At 41.8% G+C, this 25,965-nt stretch overlaps 1 protein-coding gene across 3 annotated transcripts in view; it reads left to right on the top strand.

The window, feature by feature from the left end:
* Positions 1 to 25,965, top strand: part of ATP8A1 (ATPase phospholipid transporting 8A1) — a 262,162-nt gene that overhangs the window by 212,501 nt on the left and 23,696 nt on the right. For all 3 annotated transcript variants that reach the window (XM_070068174.1, XM_070068172.1, XM_070068173.1), the window contains 4 exons: positions 1,578 to 1,656; positions 5,757 to 5,818; positions 8,431 to 8,487; positions 9,426 to 9,533. In XM_070068174.1, the coding sequence (XP_069924275.1) occupies positions 1,578 to 1,656; positions 5,757 to 5,818; positions 8,431 to 8,487; positions 9,426 to 9,533 (306 nt within the window). The remainder of the gene's footprint in view (positions 1 to 1,577; positions 1,657 to 5,756; positions 5,819 to 8,430; positions 8,488 to 9,425; positions 9,534 to 25,965) is intronic.

Here is a 25,965-nt window from a genome sequence, read left to right as displayed (position 1 = left end):
CTCACTCTTGCTTAACAACATAACTTATTTCTCATGGGATTACCGAAAGTCATTCTGCAAAGCTACATCCTTTTGTGCCCTTTGTACATGGGAACTTGGACACGATTTTGTGGCCAGGAAAAAGGTGTAGCTGGTGGTAGCTAGTTTCACTGTGGATACATCATCCTTTGTATCCTTTGTTGCTGCAGAAGTATTTGACTATCGGCTTAGTCTATACTTTTACCAAACTCACCACATCAACCCAAATAGGTTATACAGTCGCCATATCTATTTGAATATTTTTGGTTTGCATACACAAGTTGCTGGCCGTTTTTTGTAGGATCTATCGATTTTCTGTGAGAATTCTGTGATTAACTCCCATAAAGTGTTTTCAAATGCAGGGACAAATGACTACAAAATGCGTAGTTGTGTACACAGCAGTTGCTGTGGGTCCACAGTGGAGAAGCCTTGTTGCCTTGAATGAGGATGCTTACGTTTGTTATGGTAAAAAGGGTCGGAGGCTCCGAGGTCACGACCGGGGTTAAAGGATTAGCATGTGACAATAAGTATTGGTCAGGAAAATGGAAAAGTAGAACTAATTTTTCTTGCACCCACCTGTGCTTTCTGTCAAATAAAAACTTGTGTTAATGACATAGTGAGGAGAAGAGACAAAGGTTAATGAGTAACACAAGTTCAAATGTGTAATGTATTGGAGCGTAAATTGGATCATACAATCCAGTGTGGCTGGGTGAACTAACAAAGGAGATTGAGATCACAGTGGAAAATTTTGGGAGGCAGGCAACTTAATTTCTGTTGTTTGAACAGCTTAAAACTATTAATACATGCCAATTTGATTTAGCATCAGTGTTGTTTGCAGGAAGCACTTTTAAATGACAAAACTGCAACTGTTCAGAAGGCCACAAGAATTCTAAACAGTTTTTTCTATAACTTAATCTTTTACTTCCATGTTACAAAGAAACTACCATTGATACTCGTTCTTAAAATACAGCAGACATAAAAAGTAGTAACTATTCAGTGATGTTATAGGTTAGGAAACTTGATATTTAGCAGTGTTCAGAAAAGAATTCAGTCACATTCACAATGCTACAATGACTACACACTGAAATGTTATACTTACCATTTTAAATAAAATGTATGTGTATTTGTTTCTATGTATGGAGAGAGAGAAAAGTATGAGATCTTTACCATAGAAAAGTTTGCAGTTGCATTTCACATAAGAGAAAGAGATTTCCCCAAATTACAATCTTCTTAAAAGCCATTCTTCTGGAATTATGAAAATAGTCTCACTTGAAGAATTTCTGTTTTTCAGGCAGAAATTTAAACGCTTGAAACTTGGTTTGTAAAAAGCGGGCAAAAAAATTAAAGTGAAGCTGAAAAAACATTTTGAGAAACATAAAAATAAATAAATGACCCATGAAAGTCTAAGAGGCAGAAAGTGTCTGTCAATTCTATTAATTCACAGTGGTGGCCCGACAGAAACACGTTTTGTGAATCTAGCTCATAGATAAAAAGCAAGGGCAGAGTTCACAGCGCTAGTTTATCGCACATGGTTCTCATGGATTTTTGTTTTCCCTCAGGTTTTCTGGGTTCATTGTTTAAATGGCCTCTTCCACTCAGTTATTCTGTTTTGGTTTCCACTAAAAGCCCTTCAGTATGGTAAGTAGAAAGGATATGAATGGTAAGAGGTGACTTTTTACTTTTTTAGAAAAATAACTCATTGTCAATATATGCTAAAAATTACAGCAATGTCAGTGTTTCATTTTACGATATTTTCCTAAACCTAAAATGCATGCATCCCAAAGCTGTACACACTTTAAAGACTTTTATTATTCCTTTGGGAGCAAAGTGATTTAATATATGCAAAGCCTTTCTTCTTTCCCTCCCATGTTTTCCATACTTGCAGAGAGTTAAATTTTAAGGCCCTTCCCCCCCTCTCTGTTGATGGATAGCTGGAAGACAATAAGTGCTAATGTTTTATGTAGTCTCTTTATTATACCTGGGAGGCTTGCACCGAGTGCTTTATACTGGACCTAATCAGACAGGCTAGCATTTTCAAGTATGCTTGTGCTGCCGTTCTGGATGAGATTTCTAATGGTTTTATGTTCATCTCGGCGGGTAAACTTTCTCTCTGCTCATTCTGTGGGAGTGATTTTATTCTGTCCGCTTCGAGAGACAGGATTGTGGTTTATTTCCTAGACACATAAAAATGATCCCACAGCCACCTTCGAGACCAGCCCCCTGCAACACTTGCGATTGGGCTACTGTGTCCCAGAGCAGACCTGGCCTTGAGATCTTGGGGAGAACTCTCAACCATTCAATGCCTCTGCTCCAGCACTGCAGTAATTAACAGACATGACACACGCTCCGCCCGAGGGACTGTCCATCTTCTCCTGAGTATAGGCCAGGCCCACTGTGCCCACAGCAGAGAGTGCTGCTGGCCAGCTCAGGCCCACCTGCAGTAGCCAGAGCCGTCCTTGGAAAACGTAAATCAAGCCAGGTGCCTCTTTGCCCAGAAACCCACAAAGAACATTTAGAACAAAGCTCCCACCACTGTACCCCTCCTCAGTCTTCCCCAGGTGGTCCCCTCCCTCCGGGCTCTGCTCAGAAGGGCCCTTCAAGATCACTCATCCCACAGAGCCACCAACACCTGCCACACTCACCCTTGCGCTCTGTGCCCTTGTCCTCCTCCTGTGTCCTCACGCACTTGCCTGTCAGGGTGCACTGCGTCCATTTCCTTCGTGCTGGCCGCCGCCTCTGTTGGGACCAGAGCTCCAGCAGGGTGAGGAGTGGGTCAGCTGAGTTGTATTTGCAGGGCTTACAACAGCGCCTCTCTGCGCTTAGGCACTCGGTAAACTGTGCATGAATTCCAAGAGCACGTGAATTGCAGAGAAGACGTAGGTCATGTCCTAGCAGAGATTTAAATCTCCTGTGTGCAGCAATTACTCAGTAAATTATAGCAGCAAATATTTCTCAGGTTCTAGGTCATGGGAATGAGTGTGGTTAGAACATCTAAATATAAGAGTATTGACCCAGTGGGCCAGGATAAATACAATGAGTTTGTCTGTTTTTGAGATATAATTTACACACCATAAAATTCACCCTTTTAGCCTGTACAACTCAAGGGTTTTCAGGATACTCACAGAATTGTGCAAATGTCACCAATATCTAAAGCCAGAACATTTTCACCACCCTATAAAGCAAGCCTGTATCAGTGCAGTTAGTGACCTAGGAGTTAAGCCATCAGTTAGGAGTGCCTGGATTCAATTCCCAGTCCAGCTCCAGCTTCCTGCTAATGCACACCCTCAGAGGCTGTGGTGACACTGCAGGGGGTTTGGTTTCTGCCACCCAGCTTCAGCCCCCAGCCTGACACAGAGCTGTTGTGGGATTTGGGGAGTGAATCAGTAGACAGGAAGCACTGTGGGTGGGTGGGTGTGTGTGACTCTGAAGTAAACTAGCAAGTAATTTTTTATCTGTAAAAAAGACACCCATACCTATTAGTAATCACTCCTTAGTTTTCCCCACCCTCCCCCTACCTTAGCCTTTGGCAAACACTGAATTTTCTATTTCTGTGGATTTTCCTATTCTGAACATTTCATATAAATGCAATTATGTCACAAGTGACCTTGGTTCACCCATGTTGCAGCATGGAATCAGTATTTCATTGCTTTTCTATGCTGAATAATATTCTACCATACATATATACCACCTTGTGTTTATCTGTCCATCAGTTGATGGACATTTGTATTTATTTCAGTTTTTGGAGAAGAGGGATATTGAAGTCCAGGCTATAATTCAGGATACCCTGGGCCTTAGTCACATTCTCCAATTAAAGTTTATTTTCAAAATACAAAATCAATGTAGGTTTAGGCGGCAGGGCATATCAAGTCTCTTAAACTACTATTTCACCATTCTAAATTAGAAAAAAAATAAACTTAATGTTAAAAATAGCTCAATCCAGCAAACATCCAAACCACCTTGGCAATCATGGGGTTTGAAAGGAATTTGCAGGTAACTGCTGTACCAGTAGTCCTTGTATTCGTCACTGCTGCCTGCCCTTTTCCCTTAGGAAAGTCCCTGAAAAAGCCATAAAACTAATGCTTTTATGAAATCTTGAAACCTGGTTTGCACATTCAGAATTTTCCGCTTGACAAAAGGGGGAGTGTGCATAAAGCACTTCTGCTTATCGTGAGGCAGTGGCCGTCTCCAGGAACAGTGTCCTGAGGGTTGCTTGAGTTGTGAGCTGAACTACTTACTTGGAGGAGGTTATAGAATCTTGCACTGGGAAAAGATCAAGTGCAAAGCAGGCCAGTGGATTTTGATGTAATCAGATACAAAATGTTCATTAATAGATTCAGGTTCCACACTGGCAAGACTTTTAAGAGAGTACTCTCATCTTGAAGAAACTGCTAGAGTTTTGATATATCAAAGAATACCCTCCCCTCCTTTATAATTCCATGTCTCTGTGAAGCTAGATTTCCCTCATACACTTGTATGTGAGGCAAAGCAACATATGAGAATCCAGCTGCTTTCTATTAAACCAGACATTAAGGAGATTGTAAAAATGTAAAACAATGCCAATTTTCTCACTAGCTTTTTTTTTTATTTGGGAAAATAGCTATTTCTCCTAAAACATGTTGTTTATGTTACCATCTCTTGGATTTATTACTGTTATTTTTAGATAAATCAGGACATTTTTTGTTTTTGTTTTAATTTCTAATTTGGTAAATATTGATAGAAATAAACCATGTACACAAAAGCATTTGGGGATCTTCAGTGATTTTTCAGCATAAGAGATGCAGAGACCAGACAGTGTGAGAATGAATGATTTACCAGAGTCGTGTGCTGCACCAGCGGTGCACTGGACACCATGTGTGGTGCTTTATATATCTCCTCACCTTAACCTCCAAACCGTTCCAAAGGCAGGTAGTTGCACTCCCTCTGTTAGGTAAAGAAACTGGGTTCCATGGGGACTCATTATAAATAACCCAGGATGACACAGCTTGTGACAGAACTCAGCCTGCGTGTGCTCCCAGAGCTCCCCACCACCACTCTCCCTATCTCATCCTGTCCTTTATTCTAACATATCTGTATATTGCACTTACAGATTAGAATTTGAATAAATGTTCTTGTACATGTGCATAAATAAAATGCCATGCTACACAAAACATGGAATTTGAAGTATTTCTACAGTGCCAATGATTTATTCAGTTACTTTTACTTTTTATCAGTAAAAGACATTTTTGTTTGCTAGCTGTCGCTTCTTTCATCTGAAGACTCAGTTTTTGAACACCGCTTGGTGCTCTTGGCCCTCTGTGAGTTGGTTTTATGAATCCCTTTTTGGTTCAGTTCCAGTGATTTTATGGAGAAATTGCAAGAAGGATCCTAACACCTCATCCTCACAAAGTTAGCACAGTTCTCTATTAGAGTTCAGAATAGCTTCTGTTGTCGTAAAGGCCATATATTTAAGTTTTGCTGGAATAACTAGTTTGATTTTTGTTTGTAATCTTGGGAAAGAAGAACTGATTAGCAGTCTGATTTCCTTCTTCGTGTTGGCTCTTAGGAGTTTTCTGCAGTTTATATCCTGTCTTTATGGAAACTTGTGCAGCTTCTTGCAGCATTTTTCAAATCAACCTCACTGCTCCACTGAATGTCCCTGGCTTCCCTTTTTTGTTCAATATTTGAAAGTTGATTTATCTTGGGGTTCTGAGAGCATCCTGCCATTTTGCTCTCTGACAGCCTCTCTTCTTCTCATACAGGTACTGTGTTTGGAAATGGGAAAACCTCCGATTATCTACTGCTGGGCAACTTTGTTTACACTGTGAGTGCACGATGCCTACCCCACTGCACACAAGTCAAAGCCCTTCATTTCTGCTCGTGTTGTTTTCCGATTTCAGTGTGTGTATTTCTTGATTTAAGGGTTGCTTACAGTTCCCTTTAAGAATGAAATAAGATGTTTTGACGGTTAAGGTTTTTAAAATACCCTTTAGATTTACTGACTTTTAAAGGACGTGAGTTAGTGTTGTTTGCAATATTCCCTCTTTTATTGCCCTGTTTTCCCTTTTGTTTTTCCTTTTCCCTTTCCCCCTAAGTTTTACGTTACCACCATTATGAGTATTTTCTCGCTTTTCTGACTTGATGACAAATATTATCAATCTAATCTTGAATGTGTGGCCAGTAATGGTTCCAGAGGCTCCTGGTAATTAAAAAGAGAACCTTCAGCCTTAGATGCATTTATCCCACACGAGGCCTGGGCCCACTGCGGGGTCACTGCACTGAGCACCATGATAATCTCCAGATATTCAAGCGTTCCTCACCAACATTAAAGACCTGAAAATGTTTGCAAACCATTTTCCCTGAGAAGTCAAAAGCACTGTGTGAATTCTGATGCCTGAGGTCACACATTTGGTTTCTGATAAAAACTTACTCTAACTCTCACCTTTGAATTGTCAGACCGGTGTTCTCCCTCCCCCTCCTGTGCCTCACTACAGCCTGGGTAGGAAGAAAATTGTTCTAAATCGCGAGCGGCTATCGGTATGGCCAACTCAACTGATAGAAAAACTGTAATACGCTGTAGCAATATCAAGTGGGTTTTTCAGTTTGGGTTTTTTTTTTTTTTTTTTTTTTTTTTTTTTTTTTTTTTTTTTTTTTTTGTCAATTTATTTGAGAGGCATAGAGACAGCAAGAAAGAGAGAGAGAAATACAGAGATCTCCCACCTGCTGGGTCACTCCCCAGATGCCCGCTGTGGTCAGGGTGGGGCCTGGATCTAAGCTGTGAACTCATTCCAGGCCTGTCATGTTCATGGCAGGGACCCAACTACTCAGGCCATTGCTGCTGCCTCCCAGAGTCTGCATTAATGGGAAACTGGAGTTGGGAGCAGAATCAGTCATCAAACCCAGGCAGGAGTCACCAGTGTCTTAATCACTTGGCCAAATGGATCTGAATGATAGGAAATTAAGGCCATTAAGTGTCAGAGGATTAAGGTTTTGGCAAATCTGCAACTCGTTTTTCCTTTGACATCAACCTACTGAAGTAGTAAAAGAAAAGTAGAACTATGTTTGAAGAGCTGATAGCTGATAGCTCTCACATAGCATAAATACAAAAACAGAGGAAGTAAATCCTAGCATAACAGGTAGAAATAAGCCACAGCATACATCACCAAGGTATCCTATGCACACTTTATGGGACTCAGGTCTCAGGGGGGCCTTTTTATTTAATTTTATGTTAAAGTGCATCTCTTATTTTAGAAATTTTTATATAGTTTGTGGTAATTAGTATTTACATTTTAATACCAGTTTTATTTCTGCAGATAAGAACCCAGACTTACCACTGGATATCCTGCTGAGAAATCTCAGCCATCTCACTTGAACATAAGTTTACAACCTCACTGGGCAGTGTCTCAGCAAATACAGAGTGCAGACCCTTAAACTGCCTGGAAGTAGGACTGGGCATGTCAGACGTCTACTGTTGTAGACGTGCTAAGCAAACATCAGATTTCCATCTCCAGAGACCACTGAAAGTGCCCAGAGATCCCTTGACTACTAACATTAGTTAGAAGTTTATCATTAGTTATAAATAGACCACAAGAGGTAATGCTGCAGTGCTAAGCACTCTTCCGGTGTCTTCTGTCCAGCATTGTGTTCTCAAACAATAAACAAGTAAAGTAACCACTGTGTGATGTTGGTAAACTGTATCAGTCCCAGCTTACAGAAGAAGGAGCTGAGGCACAGAGAGGTGAAATAGCTTGTTTGTTAACAGAGAGAGCTAATACGTGATAGAGTCTTGCACACAGATAGTCTAACCACAAAGCAGGTGCATTTCACCAGTCAGGAAGCATAGAGAAGCCCAGCCAGTCCCTGCCCCCTCTTTCAGAATCGCTAGCACAGTCGCCAGTGAGTGTGTGTATCATACAGGAGTGAGAGATTCCTAGTCTACTTGGCAGGGTATCCACTAAGTAAGGTTCTGGAGCATTGAGATTTCTAAATATTCAATTATTTTATAATATATCTTTGAAATTCAGAAAGTTGAACTTATCCTTTGAAAGATGGTTTAAAATAAAGTTGAAGCAAGCTTGAAAAGCCAAGTGAATGCAGACACAGGCTTTCTGCTACTATTCATGAATTGTACAAAAAGCAGGCTGACGCAGAGTCAGGGGCTTCATGGATGGACTCACGCTAAGATGAGGAGAAGCCCAGAGGGCGGTGGGAGTGCCATGCTGTGAGTGGGCAGTTGTCAGTGCTCCCAGGCGTGATGGGACCTCCCAGCCAACCCACCTGCTTCTGTGCTTGTTGGCCACACTGAGCAAGCAGAGAATAATCCACTGCTCCCACAGCTTCATTCAAAGCTGCCTGTTCATTATATATGTATCCTTCAGTCATTTGATCAACTGTAATATTTATGAAATAAAGTAACACTTTTCTCTTCTGTTTCAGTTTGTGGTGATAACGGTGTGTTTGAAAGCTGGATTAGAGACATCATATTGGACCTGGGTAAGAGTATTCTTAATCATGACCAGGAAATATCACATTTGCTTATACGTTCTATCCAAATTTTTGGTTCTTTTTTATCCTAAATTAATTTGTCCCTTTATCGTAGTCCACAAGTCATTAATTATAGGGTACTGGGGGTGGAAGAGTGTTAAATGGAGATTTTAGTGCAAAAGTACAGGGTTAAACAAACTTAAAGTTTATTACTACAGGACTTCTCAGAGCCTTTAATATGTTATTATATGTTGTGAATATCCCAGGAGATAGGAAGACCTTCAAACTTACTTGACTACAAATCTCTTTTTAGAGATGGCCCAGGACTGGCATTCTTCAAAAAATTCGTTGAAAACTCATTCTGAAGACTAACAATATTAGCAAAAGTTTTGTCCTCATATACTTATAAATACCCAGTCTGGATAAAACAAGTTTCATTTTTAGAGATGGTTGTTTTGCAGTATGTCCACATCCAGGTATAGAGACCCAGCAAACAAAAAGAAGTTTAATGCTCAGGGTAAAGATTGGCACAAGAAATTCGGAGTTGGCAATCATCGGCATAGAGATAATATTTTCCCAGGTGTCTAAAATCTTTTAATGAGAGCATGCATAGCAAAACTAAAGTAGGCTTAAAGGAATTGGGAGACACAAAAGATAAAAATAAGAGGAGAGAACCATCTAAGGAGACAGAGAAAGAAGACTTAGTTGTAAATTCCAGAACCACAAACACTCTAACCATTGTGGAAGAGATTGGCACTTAATAAAAGACCTAGTTTGTCTTTAAAAATGCACACGCAATTACAGAATTCTACAGAGATTATGCAGAAAATCCTGTGGATAATGCTTTTATGAGTCTAATAAATAAAGAGGGATTCCGTGGGTGTTCCACTAGGATTAGTGTCCTCAGTCCACCAAGAGGCCTTTGACAGATATTTTCTCCTCCACAGTTCAGCCACATAGCGATCTGGGGCAGCATCGCGCTCTGGGTGGTGTTTTTTGGGATCTACTCATCACTGTGGCCGGCCGTCCCGATGGCCCCAGACATGTCGGGAGAGGTAATGTACGCCTGTACCTCGTGGTCCAGCACCACGTTGGAGATGAGTGCTCATTAGAAACTGTAATCAGCTGCCATGAGTTTCCATGTTGTTGCTTTACAGCAGCATCGTGCTTGACCATATAAAAGCTGTTTTCAGATTCCACCGGGGGGAGTGATAAATCTTGAGAGAATAGTTTAAACCTGAACATTTTACTTATTCTTTCTTAAATATAGCTGGGACAATAAAATGTGGTGGTCCAGGGTTGAGTCACATAAGAATACTTGTAGGGAAGATGCCATTTCAGAATCGGACTGTAAATCCTCAAATACACTCTGCATGAGAACACTAGGGAACGGTGAGTTTCTGCCTTCTGTTATCTCTTACACTACAGAGAAGCCTGCTGTCACAGGACGAAGTGCACTTTCCATGCTCTCTTGAAGACATAGGTTTGGTTTTCATTTTGGCAGAATTAGAGCATCTGACGGTTCAGCCTTATCGCACGCAGTCCATTGGTAGTCTCTTGTTACACTTGCAGGAATTGAGTTATTGGGTGCTCATGGGGGAGTGTCACAAGATCGCCTTGCCTTCAGAAGAGATTCCAGCAGTAGGCTGGTTTGTGATTTCAATTGCAGGAAATTTGACATAAAATGTATAAAAGAAAATGTGGAAAGCATTTCGGGATTTCCTGTGACCTCACAGTCGCTTGCAAATCCAGGGAATGTGAGCTCCGTTGCAGCCATTGTTTCACCACAGTCACTGGAAGCCTTGCCAGTGCTTTCCATGTATTTGTTGCCCCTAAGTACCGCCTGAGTACCTTTCACTTTAGACAGTCTGGTTTATAGATCATTTTCATGAAATTTTATCTGACAGCATCCTGCTTTTTATAAATTAGCAGAATGCAGACACATTTTTAAAAATGTTTGTGGTTACATTTATTAGAGAGGCATTATATACTATTACAGCAAAACCAGACAAATCAGGGAGCATGAACTTCCATTCACCAAAAGTGAAGGTTTCTTTTGAAACATGTACTGTGAATTCTAGAAAATTCACAGCAGGAATTTTAGAGGGAACAGAGAGAGAGCTGTGAGTGCATCTCCTCCTTACCTTGATTTTTGGGTCCTTTTGTCCTGAAGAAATAAAATCAAAGAATAAATAAATACACACATATATACACACTTGTCCCTGAGTGTCCTGGGGAGATTGGTTCCAGGACACCTTGAGAATGCCCAACTCTGAGGACAGTCAAGTCTCACAAAATGAAGGTGTGTTCACATACCACCTACACAACTTCCCATAGACTTCAAATTTGTTCCAGATTACTTATAATACCTAATGCAGTGTAAATGCTCTGTAAATAATTGTTATATTGTGTGGCTTAGGGAATAATGACGACGGGGGAAAGTCTGCATGTGTGTAGTACAATCTGCTGTTGGTTGAATCTTTGGATGCCAAACCCGGTGATACGGAGAGCTGATTATGTGTGTGTGTGTGTGTGAGAGAGAGAGAGAGTGTGTGTGTGTGTGAGAGAGAGAGAGAGAGAGTGTGTGTGTGTGTGTGAGAGAGAGTGTGTGTGTGTGTGTGTGTGAGAGAGAGAGAGAGAGAGAGAGAGCGCGCGCATCAACTATCAGATGAAAACATTTGGAAAACCCAGTTTCATTCTTTGTTTTTATTTGATGTGCTCTGCCTGATTGAGCTGACTTTTCCCCAAGGTGAATTCTGCCTAATGTCTTTTTCATTAGACATGAATCTTTGCCTCATTTTATCTCATTTCTTAAGGTTTATTTTATCTTTAAAATGAATAGCACAAAAGATTTTGAAACCCAGATAGTTTAAGCAACTATGTCAATAGGTCTGATGACAAGAGCAGATTTTTTGACCACCTACTTCTAGGACAAGTGTGAAGTTGAACTGGCTTTTTGCCAACCAAATATAATTCTACCCTTGCCTGTAGAATTCCCAGTATTACCCAAACACAAAACTTAATACTACCTCTTGGGACTTGTGGTGATGCTGTGTTTAATTCAAAGTGAAATGAATGTCAGTACTCCATCACATTTCTGCTCACTTCATGTATAGTGGAAAGTGCTAACAGAGGCTCTGTTTCTTGTTGTTTTATTATTACTACTACTAGTACTACTTTGAAAGTAGTGTTTAAATAGCTGGTGTTCCATTGAAAATCTGAAGAATGAATTTAAAGAGCTGTAAACTTTATAACCTTGTCTTGGAATGTATCTTTTAACTTATTCACAGGAAATAATAATACTTTACATTTGTGTAGTACTTTAGTGCTTGCAAAGCATTTTGGGAAGTGTGTGTGTAAATAAGCCTCAAAAGAACTCCAAAATAAGAGTTTACTAAGAATGTCCCTCAAATTCTTGAGGACAGATCATTTCCATTTACAGTTTCTTGGGAAGTATGGTAATAGTTTCTAACATTTTTGTTTCTGTTGTAGAATCAATAGGTTTACAACCCCATCAGTTGTAGAAAGAAGTGACTATCCTTAGGTTTATGATCTTTTACCCTTAAAATTCTATGTTTCAGTTAAGAGTATTAGCAGGTGCACACATAGATACACACATATATAACCATACACATACACACATATTTACATATATGACAAATTGATCTGTGTGCAGTATTTGGATCTGTGCTGTGAGGGGTCTTAAAAAACTTCATGGAAATGCACATTATGAAGAAACTATGCATGAATTTAAAGAACTTTTGTATCAAACTATTTTTATATTATTTGAGAGGCAGAGAGACAGAAGCAGACAATAAACAGAGAACTCCCATACACTGGTTCACTCTCCAAATGCCGGCAAGAGTCAGGGCTGGACCAGGCAAAAGCTGAGAGCCAGGAATTCAATCCAGGTCTTCCATGTAGGTGGCAGGGACCCAACTACTTGAGCCACCATCTGCTGCTTCCCAGTGTCTACATTAGCAGGAAGCTAGAATTGGGAACTGGAATTTGTATGTAAAATACCACCCTAGGTACTCCAATATGGGATGCATGCATCTTCCCACTTACCACTAGGTAAAATGCCCACCACAAGCTTATCTTTGAATTCCACTTTCCACAAAGTTTTTGAATTATGTGTGTGTGTATGTATATGTAAAATGTATATATGTATATAATTGGCCATCCATATTAAATGAAGTTCACTTATTCATCTATTAACTCTCAGAGCAATATGTTATTGTAATATATGTTACATATATGTTATGTAGTACTGTATTGTTGTAAAACTAATGTAAGGATAAATGCTTATAAATAAGTGTAAATCCACTGCATTGACATGTTTTATGTGATCCACATAATGAAACATAGCCAAGGCAGCCCCCAGAACTTGCTATGCCACAGGATTTCCAATGTGGAGAGCAGGTAACTCTGTCACCACCATTAACAGGTCGCAAGGGTCTAATCCAGACAACGTATCTGTGGATCCACTGCTTTCCTGTATTGATTTGGCAGTAATTCCTCCAAAACTAAATAATTTACTAATTATGTCTGTAAGGATGTTTGGTTGCCTAGAAGCTTAATAAGGACATCCAGAATGGTGCAGCTTAGAAGTGAAGTAGACTGAAAATAGCAGCCCCAGTCTCTTCCGCACTGCCGCAGGAGGTTTCCTAGAGAGTGGGGGCCGTGTGGCTTCATGGGGGCATGGAATGAGTAGAGGAGTTACTCAGGAAGACAGCATATCTGGGAAGAACAGCCACAGCGACCGTACCTAAGGCACATCCCAGGAACTTCTCTAAGTACTTTGTGTACATTTGAAACCATTTATCGAGGTCCTTCCAGATGGCAAGCCCTGTTCCCGGGTTGGGGGATTCAGTACTGAACAAAGTAGGCAGAATTCCACATGCCCGCCTTCAGCTCACTGTTCTGGTGGAAGGAGACTGACCAAGTAACTAAGTGAGACCTATGGAGGGATGTAAGTGCCAAAGAGCAGGGTCCAGCAGGCGGGGGGAACCACTTGGGTGTCCCACAGAGCCTCGGAGCTTCTGCTCATGGTCAGATAAACAGGCAGCAGAGGGGCCTCAGAGAGACGTGTCATGATCAGACTCACACCTCCTCCATGAGACTCTGTTGTGTGGCAAAGCACTTGGATTTTTGCAATAAACTCAGAGGTGGTGTGGCGTCTTGGGCCAGGAGAGCAGCAGTGTGAAGCCTGGTCAGGTTCTGGAGGTAGCTTGGAGGTAAAGCCACCAGGACATCCTGACAGTGTGGATGTGAGGAGGGAGAAGACAAGGAAATTGCCCTGGGCATCAGGAAGATGTGCTTGTCATTAACTCACTTGATCCTCACAGTAAACTGGTTCAAAAAACCATTTTACAGAAGAGGAAGTTGAGGCAGAGAGAAGCTCAATACCTTGTCTGATATCCCACTAATAGTAAGTAGCAGAGATTAGATTGGACTTAGATGGCTGGTCTTCCATGCTGCTCTCTGCCCTGAATGTAAAGACTTCCCATGGCACAGCGGGATGCAGGTTGCATTTCGCTAGTCCTTCCTCTGTTGGCTGGGCATGGGCTCTTGCCACCAGCAACACTTGCGCAGTGCTTTATCTATTCTGTGCCTCTGAGGGTGGCCTCTTGTCCCTAAGATGGAGATTCTCTTAGACTCTTCCTTAACTGTATTCTCAGGTTCTTTCTCAACTCTGTTCTCCTAGGAGCAACAGCTTCAGCGCTGAAAGGGAGCAAACTGTTTTGCCCTAGTTAACAAGATTTCTGGGTGTAAATTATACAGATTAGGCAACTTAACAGGTACAAGTCCACGTTGCTATATTCAGCCTGACGCAGATTCACAAGTAGATCAAGATTTCATAGTCCTCCTGGTTCATCTCTGCAGTCCTCGTCTGAAGACAAAACTGTTTCTCGCATGTTGAAAGAAAATCCTCACCTAGAAGAGGAGGGAAGAGAAGCAGCACTTACTGTGCACCCACTGTGTGTTCCTTGGGCACTGTTTTGATTCCAGGTCTCCTTGTAATGAGTAAATCCACGTTGCAGACCTTTGTGGTAAGCAGAACAATAGCCAGGGAGCTAGAGAATTCCAGGCAGATTTCTTTGGAAACCTCACTAGTTTCCAATAACAGCCTGGGCAATTCAATACCTTCTCTGTAGGACCCATTGCTTTTCCTTTCTCTCTTGTGGACTAGCAGCCATTTTCCTGGAATTCGACTGTTCTGCTATTTCCCAGCTTACCTAGGGCCCTGATCAATCTCTGTATGTTAGACAAATGTACAAGTGCTCCCATCTCTTTGCACATGTGTCCTGAGGGGCAGGCATTTGGCCTGGCAGTTGAGTCACTGGTTGTGATCCCTGTGTCCCTCATCAAAATACCCAGATTTGATGGTTGCCTCCAGCTCCTGACTGTGGCTTCCTGCTAATGCACACCCTGGAAGGCAGCAGGTGATGGCTCAAGTAATTGGGTTCCTACACCTATGTGGGAGTCCTGGCTTGAGTCCCTGGCTTCAGGTTCAAGTAGCTGGGTTCCTGCACTCATGTGGGAGACCCAGATTGAGTTCCTGGCTTCAGGATAATCCATTTCTGGCTGTTGCAGACATCTGGGAAGTGAACCAGAAGATGGGAGTGCGTACATGTGTGCTCTCAATCTCATGCATCCTCTCCCTCTTAAATAAAAATTAAAACCCATTTTTTTTAAAATGGCCATTTTTTTTATTATTTACAACACCCAGCTAATTCCCTTGACTGCATTTACAGAAGTTCCATCTCATTTCGTATCCTAGCCTCTTGCCTCTTAATAACAATATTAGCATGAGTAGTATCTGTCATATTTAAACATGAAATAGAAAACCCAGTCATCCCATATGGGCAGAGAAGGTAGGCTGTGGCTCAGCTAGAGTAGGACCCCATTGACTGAAGACCAGCCGTGGCAGTGAGTGTTAGAGACACTGTTCATGTGTTCGTTCACTTAGCATTCACAGCTGCACCGGGAGGTAGGTCCTGTTACGCAGCTCTCAGCCGCACAATGGTGAAGTCAGTTTCTAGAGGTCACACAAGTTGCAAGTATCTGTAACACGCAAATTTAACAAGTACTTGAGCCGAGTCTAGTCTGCCCCTGATCCGCTGCTGTCTGTTCCTTTTGTGTTTCTTCTCTCACCTCTCTTTCCCCCTCCACGATGGCTTTTCTCCCAGCCTGATCAGTCTTCAAGGTTTAAAGCATTTTTAGCGTCAGTGTGGTCAAGCAAAGTACCCATTTCCGTCTGGTTGGTAAAGTTACCAGTCCATTATCTACATACACTTATTTCCATCTTCAGCTGCTGTCTTCCACCGTGTTTGTCACAGATCAGGGGCTCTGTCCATACCTCCGGGTGGCTTCCCCGCCTTTACTCCAACTCACTGTGCTGGCCTGAAGTTAGCAGAAAGCTGGTCCCTCCAGGACTGGGATCGTGGTGTATACTGCAATTGCTACAGCCACAGCCAGGCTCCGTGGTTCCCGCCGCCGTTGGTGGGCAGGGCGTTCCCATTTGGAAAACATTCCTTCCTAGAGTTTTTCACTTTGTTTCCATTACAGTGATTCTACATCTCTGCCCACAATAATGATCCAAATCGGAACGATTAACAAGTATCCCTGTGCCACAAATTACTGCGCTATTTAACTGTTCAAATAGGGAGAGGGAGGAGAGGGCTGTATGAAGGGGAGACAGACGATTCATTGGAAAATACAACCAGAAATTATTTAGGAAAGGAAAATAAAGAGTGTGACGAGCTTCCTCCCCTCTCACAAATATGGTTGTGATTTAAGAGGAGAACTTTCTTTCAGACCTGACTTGTATTTTTTCACACCACTACAACAATTTATGAGGCAGGGTAGGCCCTGGGGAAAATGGCTATGTTGAATAAACACATGCCGGCTTGCTTGTCCGCCTCGTCTGAGTGAGGGTCCTGGGTATTTTTTTTTTTTTTTTGAATTTCCAGAAGAAAATCTTTCAGCCAATATGATTAATAAACTAGATTAAAAAATAAAAAACAAGCTAAATCAAAGATCATTTCATGTCAGGATTAATACCAGAAGCTTAGTATCAGCAAAACTTTCGAATTCGTCGTGGCATTGCAGACACATACCGTAAAGACCTCCAAGCGCCATCTGTTTCTGCTCGCCCTGGCCTCAGGGATCCATAAAACTACTGAAGGAAATTGAAGCGAGGGAGCGAGCATGTGTTTTACAGAATTTCAGATCTCTTGATTGAGGTTGGTAAAGTCTGTCTGAGAAACAATAAAAATCTTTGTCGAACCCTTTGGAGTCACCCCCATAGCAAAGGCATTAATAAACTACATTTGTGATGTGATTTCTTTTTTCCTAAGCAGTGCTGTTGCCTATTTTATCCAATATCATAAATGACTTTTCATATAAGAAATTTCCTGGTTAAAATAGTCTTTATCAATGGATCCACTTCTAGTTACCTAAATAGCATGTAATAATTTATTGGTCCTAAGACCAGCCTTTGTGCATGGGGTGGGGCAGTGTTAGGACAGGATGGAGTTTCAGCCACGATGACTGCATTTAGCCAGGTAGCCTAGAGGGAACAGCTGCCCTAACTTCTGTCAGATGTCCTGCAATGAGCCAGTGAGCCAAGATCGGAAGCCCAGCCCATAAAACATGCCGTTGGTAGCAGTCCTCCTGCCCCTGACAGTAAATGAGGCAGGTAGACTTCACAGTTCTTAAAGAAGCAGGCTGACAGCCACTCCCAAGCCCACGTTGTAAAGAGAAGGATATAGAAAAATGCTGAGACATAAGAGGGATGTGATACAACAAATGTAATCATGAATCAGGACATTTGCACACACTTTAAAGTCAGCGGTCTCTTTAGAGTCACTACGAGAACCAACATTGCTTTTTTCTGGACAGAGCATCTTTTTTTTAAGATTTATTTATTTGAAAGGCAGAGTTACAGGGGGAAAGAGAGAGAGAGAGGTCTTCCATCCGCTGGTTCACTCCCCAGATGGCCACAATGGTCAGGGCTGGGCCAGGCCAAAGCCAGGAGCCAAGGGCTTCGTTCAGGTCTTCCACATGGGTGGCAGGGGCTCAAGTACTTGGGCCATCTTCCACTGTTTATCCAGGCCATTAGCAGGGAGATGGATTGGAAGTGGAGCAGCCAGGACTCAAACCGGCACCCATATGGCATGCTGGCATCACAGGTGGCAGCTTTACCCACTGTGCCGCAGTGTTAGGCCCCAAGGGCAGAACATCCTTTCCTACAGTGTGCACCAAATGTATATTGAGTATCTAACATGTGCCAGGCTCTATGTTGGGCACTAGAGGATGCAGTGATGAGTGGAATTGGTTCTGGCCCTTAGGGTCTCATTGCTAGAAGGGAGCATTGATGTCCATAGATGTGACAGATGTCATGATGTGCCCAGATGGTATAGCAGTGGGGTGGGCAAGAAAGCTGAGCAAAGCCTGCTCTTGATATGACAGAGTTTCAGCTGTTCTCCTGTAGAGTCGATTCATCATCACAGTCATTCATTGACTCCACAAATGTGTGTCAAGGGCTTAGTCAGCACTGATCCACGTTAATTGAGCAGCATCCCCATTGCAATTCAGATTAAGAAGACCAGGGGATGGAAAAGAGAAACAGTCACTAAACCAGGTAACCAGTGACTAAATGACAAATGAGTAAAGATAATTTTACAAAGTGACAGGAAAAAGAGTAGTATGAAAGGAGACAGCTGTAATGGGAGTTCTGGGAAGGTCTTTGTGAAGACAGGACAATTAAGATGAAACTTAAATGATGCAGGTTCACCTGTTGTCTGAAGAACTACTCAGATTCAAGAAACAGCAGGTGCACACGTTCTAAGATAGGAGTGAGCCTTTCCGTTCAAAGAAAAGGCCAGTGCGGCTGCAACGGAGAGGGCTGCAAAGAGCACCCGCTATGAGTTAGGTTCAGCAAGGTGAATAGAGGGTGGCTGCTCTGCAGAGCCTGCATGCTAGCTCATGGGATGAACACACCTTGTGTTTGAATTGCCTGCCAGCGGTTCTACCAGAAATACTCACAAAAGAAACTATGGATGGTACTGTGCCATCTGTTTCCAAAACGCTCATAACGGGCATAATGCTTGTGTTCTGTGATATAGTAAGATAAAAGGGTCCGAGTAGTCTAAAGCTGCATTATTCTAAGTTATCACTTAAACTCCCTACCGTGTACCATCCAAACTAAGTTATTTTATGGTGATGGTGTATTTTCCTAGTGTCAGGGGAGAAGAGTAGCTATGTATTAACTATGGGCTGACCAAAATAAAAACTTCACTTCATTCCCATCTAAGAGTCAAGTGGGAGACAGGCATTCCACAGCTGGCATAGCAGCTGCACAGTCATGAGAGACCAGTGTCTTCTGTCTTGCTGCATTACCAACCTTCCAGCCAAAAAGAGAAGGAAGAAAGATGAGCCCTTCCTCTGTAAGGCTCCGTCCTTTCCAAATCAGATCACATTGGCCAAAACATAAACAAAATCCCCAACTAGGTGCAAAAAGAGCGCCAGAGGAATATACTCTTTGAGCTGGTTTATAGGCAAGGATCAATGCCATTTCATCTAAAGAAGATAGGAAAAGGGATAGACTGGGGAGTAACTACAAGTCTCAGCCATGGAAGTCAATAATTTCTCTATATAAGACACATTTCAGCTTTTATACAAGAAATCTTCAAAGAGTTCATGGGAATTGTATATTATGAAAAACTGTGCACAGATTTCAAAAATTTTTGCACCAAAATAAACTTGTTCTGACTTATTATAACATGTCTGAATAGGATCTAATTTGAGGCAATGAGAAGGAGAAGACATCAGTCTGAAAAGAGCCCTTATCAGTGCAACATGAATTCTAAAATTGAAGCAAGAACAAACATCAAATTTCTGGCAAAGCTTGGGTGGAAGAATGGTGAAATCACTGATGCTTTATGAAAAGGTTATGGGGGTTGGGAGGCAGGTGTTTGGTACAGCACTTTGGATGCCACTTGGGATGGCTGTATCCTATATCACAGTGCCTCGGTTGAAGTCCTGGCTTTGCTTCTCCTGATTCCAGCTTCCTGCTAATGCTCTGGGAGACACAAGTGATAGCCTAAGTGGTAGGTCCCTGATCCCGCTGTGGGAGACCTGGCTCCTGGCTTCAGCCTGGCTCAGCCTGAGTTGTTGTAAGCATTTGGAAAGTGAACCAGCTGAAATATTTCTCTCTCTCTCTCAAATAAAAAATGTTTAAGTTTATGGGGATAGTGCCTCAAATAAATAACAGTTTCCAAATGGATAACTGATTTTAAGAAGAGATGTGACAGTGTTGAAGATGGATCCTTCAATGCAGACCATCCACATCAGTTTGCAGGAAAAAATTAATCTTGTCCATGCCCTAATTGAAGAGGACCAACAGTTAATAGCAAAAAGAGTAGCCAACACGTTAGGCACCTCGATACACAAATGTGCCTGAAAAATGAAAGTGGAGCAAACTTTCTGCTCACTAGCTGTCAGAAGCATTGCACCCAGATCAGCTGTAGTTAATAGCATAGCTTTCAATAGGGATTTTAAACAAATGGGATCAAGACTCTGAAGCATTGCTCAGAAGAATCATAACAGGAGATAAAAAATGACTTTGCTAATACAATCCTGAAAACAAACCACAATCAAAACAAGAGGTGGAATTGGTCCAGTCAAAGCAAAAGTGGACCAGTCAGGAGCAAAGGTCATGACAGTCATTTCTGGAGATGCTGAGGGCATTTTGCGTGTTGACATTCTGGAGGTCCAAAGAGCAATGCATCTACCTACCAGGAGAGTATTTTAAGAAAGTGAGCCAGAGCTTCAGAGACAAACACCCAGGAAAGCTTCTCCCCAGATTCCTTCACCATGACAGTGCTCCTGATCTTTCCTCTCAGCAACCAGTGACAATTTTATAAGTTTCAATCAGAAACCATGAGGCATCCACTTTGGCTTTTTCTGGCTTCTTTTGGTTTCCTAATGTTTAAAATGTCTTCAGAAGGCACCCATTTTTCTCTCTAGTTAATAATAAAAAAAAAGATGGGTGTGGCAGGATTCCCAGTACCCTCAGTTCTTAGAGATGGAATAAATATCTGGTGCCATTGCTTACAAGCGTGTCTTGACCTTGATGGAACTTGTGTTGAAGGTATGGTTTACATTTTTATTAATTGTATTTATTGGGAAGTCAGTGTTAGAGAGCAGGAGAGACAGAAAAAGAGAGGTCTTCCATCCACTGGTTTACTTCCTAGACGGCTGAAATGTACAGCATTGAGCCGGGCTGAAGCTGGGAGCCAGGAACTCCGCCCAGATCTCCCAGGGAATGCAGCAGCCCAAGCACGTGGGCCATCTGCTGCTGCGTTTCCAGGGACATTAGCAGGGAGCTGGATTGGAAGTGGAGCAGCTGGGATGTGAATCAGCACCCATATGGGATGCCGGTGTCACAAGCATTAGTAGTTTTACCTCTGTGCCACAACATTGGCCCCATGTCTATTTTGTATTTTTACCTTTTAATCCTTCTTGTCCATGAACTTTTTAAAGTCTTCTCATGTGTATAGCCAAGTGCTTTCTGAAGTTTTGAAATGTTTAAACAGCATGTAGTGGGGGGTGTTTAAGCCTTCTCTTGGAACATCAGCATCCCATAGCCAACTGCCTGGGTTCAAGTCTCACCTCTGCTTTCAGTCCAGCTTCCCTACTAATGTATCTGGAAGGCAGCAGGTGCTGGCCCAAAGTATTTGGATCCCTGCCATCCATATGGGATAGCTAGATGGAGTTCCAGGCTTCTGTCTTCAGCCTGGCCCAGCCCTAGCTGTTGCAGGAATTCAGGAGGTAAACTAGTAGATGAAAGATATCTCTTTCTCCTTCCTTCCCTCCCCACTTGTCTCTCTGCCTTTCAAATAAAACTGTTTTTGAAAAATCATTTCCTTTAGTATTGAGATACAGGTCATTGTGTATTACAGATTGAATTACTAATAATCAATCAATACTTTATGAGATTTTTTTAAAATTTTTTAAGATTTTATTTATTTATTTGAGAGGTAGAGTTACAGACAGAGGGAGAGAGAGAGAGACAGGTCTTCCATCCACTGGTTTACTCCCCAACTTGCCACAACAGCCAGAGCTGCACCAATCCAAAGCCGGGAGCCAAGAGCTTCTTCTGGGTCTCCCACATGGGTGCAGAGACCCAAGGACTTGGGCCATCTCCTTCTGCTTTCCCAGGCCATCAGCAGAATGCTGGATAGGAAGAAGAGCAACTGGGACTAGAACTGGCGCCCATATGTGATGCTGGTGCCACAGGGGAGGATTAAAATACTGCACCATGGCACCAGCCCCAATGAGATGGTTTTTAAAAAGATGAAATACAGGGGGGGCGGTGCTGTGGTGCAGCGGGTTAACGCCCTGGCCTAAAGTGCCAGCATCCCATATGGTTGCTAGTTCTAGTCCTGGCTGCTCCACTTCCAATCCAGCTCTCTGCTATGGCCTGGGAAAGCAGTAGAAGATGGCCCAAGTCCGTGGTCCCCTGCACCCATGTGGGAGACCCGGAAGAAGCTCCTGGCTCCTGGCTTTGGATCGGTGCAGCTCCAGTCGTTGCAGCCAACAGGGGAGTGAACCAGTGGATGGAAGACCTCTCTCTCTCTCTCTCTCTCTCTCTCTCTCTCTCTCTCTCTGCCTCTCCTCTCTGCATAACTCTGACTTTCAAATAAATAAATAAAAAGATGAAATACAGAAGCATTACAGAATTATAAAAACTTGTAGGAATGATATGACAAGCAAATATATTGAGCATTGAGATAATGTACTTTTTCTATACAACTTAATCATAACATTTTAAAATTGTATTTCTCATAATAAAAAAATATTTTGTTGCTAATTCTGTCCTCATTTTTCTGTCACTTTTAAGTTTTTAAATAGCATACTAAAGAAGATTAAAATAAAATGAAACAACACACTTTCTGTTCTTAATTATTTTTACTATTCTGGGAACTATATTTCTAGAAAATAATGTTTCAGAAGCACACATTTCCTAGCGCACTTGATGCCTTTTTAGAAAGATTATTTTCTTTTGCCTGTTTGCCTCTCAGTATACATTGAGAGTCAAAGGTCACTATTCTTGGAAAAAAAACTAATTTCTGATTGATCCCAACCCCAACTAGCTCTTCTTCTTTTCCTCTGAACTCTTTTATAATCCTTTGTTTCACTGCTCCCCTTGCCAGAGAGTGAGGACACAAAGATTTCTCATTGCCTCCTGTTAGACCGAATGTTGATTCTGAATCCCACTGGCATCACCCTTCCTTCAGCCCTCACCACCCCCTGGGAATGTCCAGGGGGAAGGGACTCCTAAATGCTGTGGACTGGTATCTAATTAGCATAGTTTCTAAGATTTGTTTTGTTTGTTTGGGATTACCCAAGCCAAGGTTTTCTTTGTCTCTGAGTAATCAAGAGCTGCTGGAAATAATTGCAAACATATTGGGGTTTATCCGAAACACCCTTCTCTCTCCTTATTCTCTGGGTGTTCTGCCCTATTTTTATGGAGAAAGTAGTGGTAATTCACCCTGTTTAAGAGCCTATACAGCTCAGTTCAGCTGAGACAGGGCCTATGCTGGGTGTCAGCAGATCAAAAGTCTAAAGTCCATTTTGAGGAGCATATGTCTCGTGGAATAAACAGAGATAATTAGAATTCATGATGCTATCCACTGTGGTCAGGAGCACAGGTGCTAAGAGAAGGAAGTGCACTTGACCCCCAGGCCATTGTTCGGGAAGATTTCTCCCTCCTGCTGTTACCTGAGATGTCCAGAAAGCCAAATATGAGAACAACATTCTGAGTAGAGGACAACCCAAGCAAAGAAATATTTGGTGTTGCTAAAACAGAAAATGTTTGGAGCTAGAAATAGACAAAGATTAGGTCACCGAAAGTTATCTGAATGTCACTGACACTGTTAACTTTCAGCTGTGGTAAATAGCTCTTCCTTGTGGAATACACAGTATTCCAAAATGTTTCTGGGCTATAGAATAAATATTTGGGTCAGAAGAAATGATTGGTAATGGTAGTGATAAATAAATCATGAAAAAGTATATTCTGACATGAATACACATCATATATTTGGTACTTTGCAAGAAGTGTTTTCAGCTAAAACAAGAGACATCAAAGCTGTCTTGGCACTGGCATCTTCCTTAGGGTTCCTCAGACGGAGGTGTTGTGCCAGACTCGCCGAGGCACACGACCACTGTAGAATCTTAGTGGAAGTTCACATCTTCAAGCCAAAGTTCTTATGAGCTTGGAATTTGTCTAAGTGCCAGGAGGCAAATTCTCCACTTAGTGCTGGCCCAGAGATGCTTGTGCACCCTGATGTTAACCCCATGGCCAAGGACCTAATGGATTCAGACAGCACGGGCCCCTGGGAAAGGGTCAAACCACTTAGAGGCCTTTGCAGTGTCACACCAGGGTGTTTCAAGGGCCAGGAACACAATGACACTCTCAGAAGTGTTCTCAAGTTTAAATTCAAATAATGCAACTTTTCACTCTGAAAGGGTTGATTTTGGTGAGCTGGTGTGAAGCCCCAACAAATCCGTGGTAGCATTGCCGGGAATGGGCACTTAGCATTCTGTTTCTATTTTGCCATAAAAATCTATATGTTAAAGTTGTAGATTTCAGCAGGTTACAAAGGATATCTTTGTGTCTCAGATTCAGAGAATCAGATCTTTTCAGTCCACTGAGATTGGATGACTTAGAAAGGAAATGCCAAGATTAAAGTCCCCCATAGGTAACCAAGATTGGAGGAGATGGCACTAAAATTGGGGCAGAGTAACACCAAGTCTGTCTTTTCCAAATAAATATCTACCTAATAGAGTGTAGGGAGAAAAAAAAGGAACATTGAAGAGCAGCAGGGAGCAAAGAGCCGTATTTGTTTGGGAAAATCTTGAAAATCTGCATGAAAAGGAACAATGTCTGTGAACTTTAAGTTGAGCACTGAATTTTTTTATTTTTTTTGGATGGTGATGATTTAATGAAAAGGTACTTGCTCATGAGAGCAGAAAGATTAACTGAGACACAGGAGGAAACTGGAAACATTTAGTGATCTCCTGACATGGAAAATAGTTTTAAAAACCAAAAACATGGGGCTTGCAAAGTATTGGGGAATCATCACTTATAGTACATATAACTTAAAACTTCATGGAAATCAAATTAAAAGATAAACTTGTTAGAGTACAAGAAAATTTGAAAGCCATGCATAGTATAGTATTAGGCACAGTGTTTTCCTAGTATATGCATAGTATTTTCATAAAGTATTTCATAGTATTTTCTGAAGACCCTTGTGCAAACCACCTCTGAAGAGTAGCTCCACCAGGGTGTTTCACTGGAATTGTAGCCAGAAACAACCACGTGGGTCCAGCTTGCTCATTATGAGTCCAAATCCTGGGAAACACATGATAGGTTTGCTTTTGGGGTTTCCTCTAGTTTGTTAACTCCCTTAGAAAAGCCCTAAATCTTCAAAGACAAACTAGCACTCCTACACCAAAAAAACATGAAAGTGTCCATTGACAGCAAGAATAAGGAGAACTTTGGTCAGACATGTGTATGGTTAATAGGAAGGAAACTTGAAAAATTGACAAAAGTAGAGAAATACTTTAAAAATGAATTGAACAAATAAGCATATCATTCTACAACTAGGAGAATCACTATTGAATTGTCAGCTCTTCCCTGCTAGTGAAGGGTAAATTCAAGGAGCAAAAATCTTTTTAAATATGTTTTCTCATCGTGACTGTCATCTAGCCTAGGAAAATAATTTAAATGGAGCAAAAGAGCTCAGAGTCTGACTCAGAATAATGGTTTTACATGATTGTTTTGACTCTTTCTGATGTCAATGAAAGTTAATATTTCTGCTTTTTAAAAAATATTTTTATTGATTGGTTTGAAAGGCGGAGTGACAGAGGAGAGCTGGGGACCAAGAACTCCATCCAGGTCTCCCATGTGGATGACACAAATTCAAGTACCTGGGCCATCATCTGCTGCCTCCCAGGTGCATTAGCAGGAAGTTGGCTCAGAAGCACAGAGTAAACAAAACTCCAGCTGCGCACTCTCATGTGGGACAGAGGCATCTGAGGCCGCAGCCACCCTGCCCCTGGCACCACAATGCCTGACTTGGATTTTGTTTTTTCTTCTTTAACATTAAAATTCATAATAAAAATCTGTTCATAAAGTAATTTAGAGCCATTGACTAAACTTTGGAGAATAGGGGGGAAGAAGGAAAACCAGCCCTCTACCTAAAGTTAATCACTATTAGTCTTTTCCTACTCTTAATTTATATACTTCTCTGGTTCAGCAATTGATTCTTTTCAACATAGACATGTCAGAGCCTCTTTCTAGTTGCTGGGGACACAGCCATGGACAAGAAAGAAAAATCCTGCCCTCCAGAGCTTATTATCTTGAGAAGAAACCCAGAAAAACAAGCACAGAGCAGACCATGTGGTGGCAGC

Source organism: Oryctolagus cuniculus, chromosome 2, assembly GCF_964237555.1.
Source record: "Oryctolagus cuniculus chromosome 2, mOryCun1.1, whole genome shotgun sequence".
Lineage (NCBI taxonomy): Eukaryota > Metazoa > Chordata > Mammalia > Lagomorpha > Leporidae > Oryctolagus > Oryctolagus cuniculus.
Note: the sequence above shows the minus strand (reverse complement) of the source record. Positions and strands in the feature narration are given on the sequence as shown.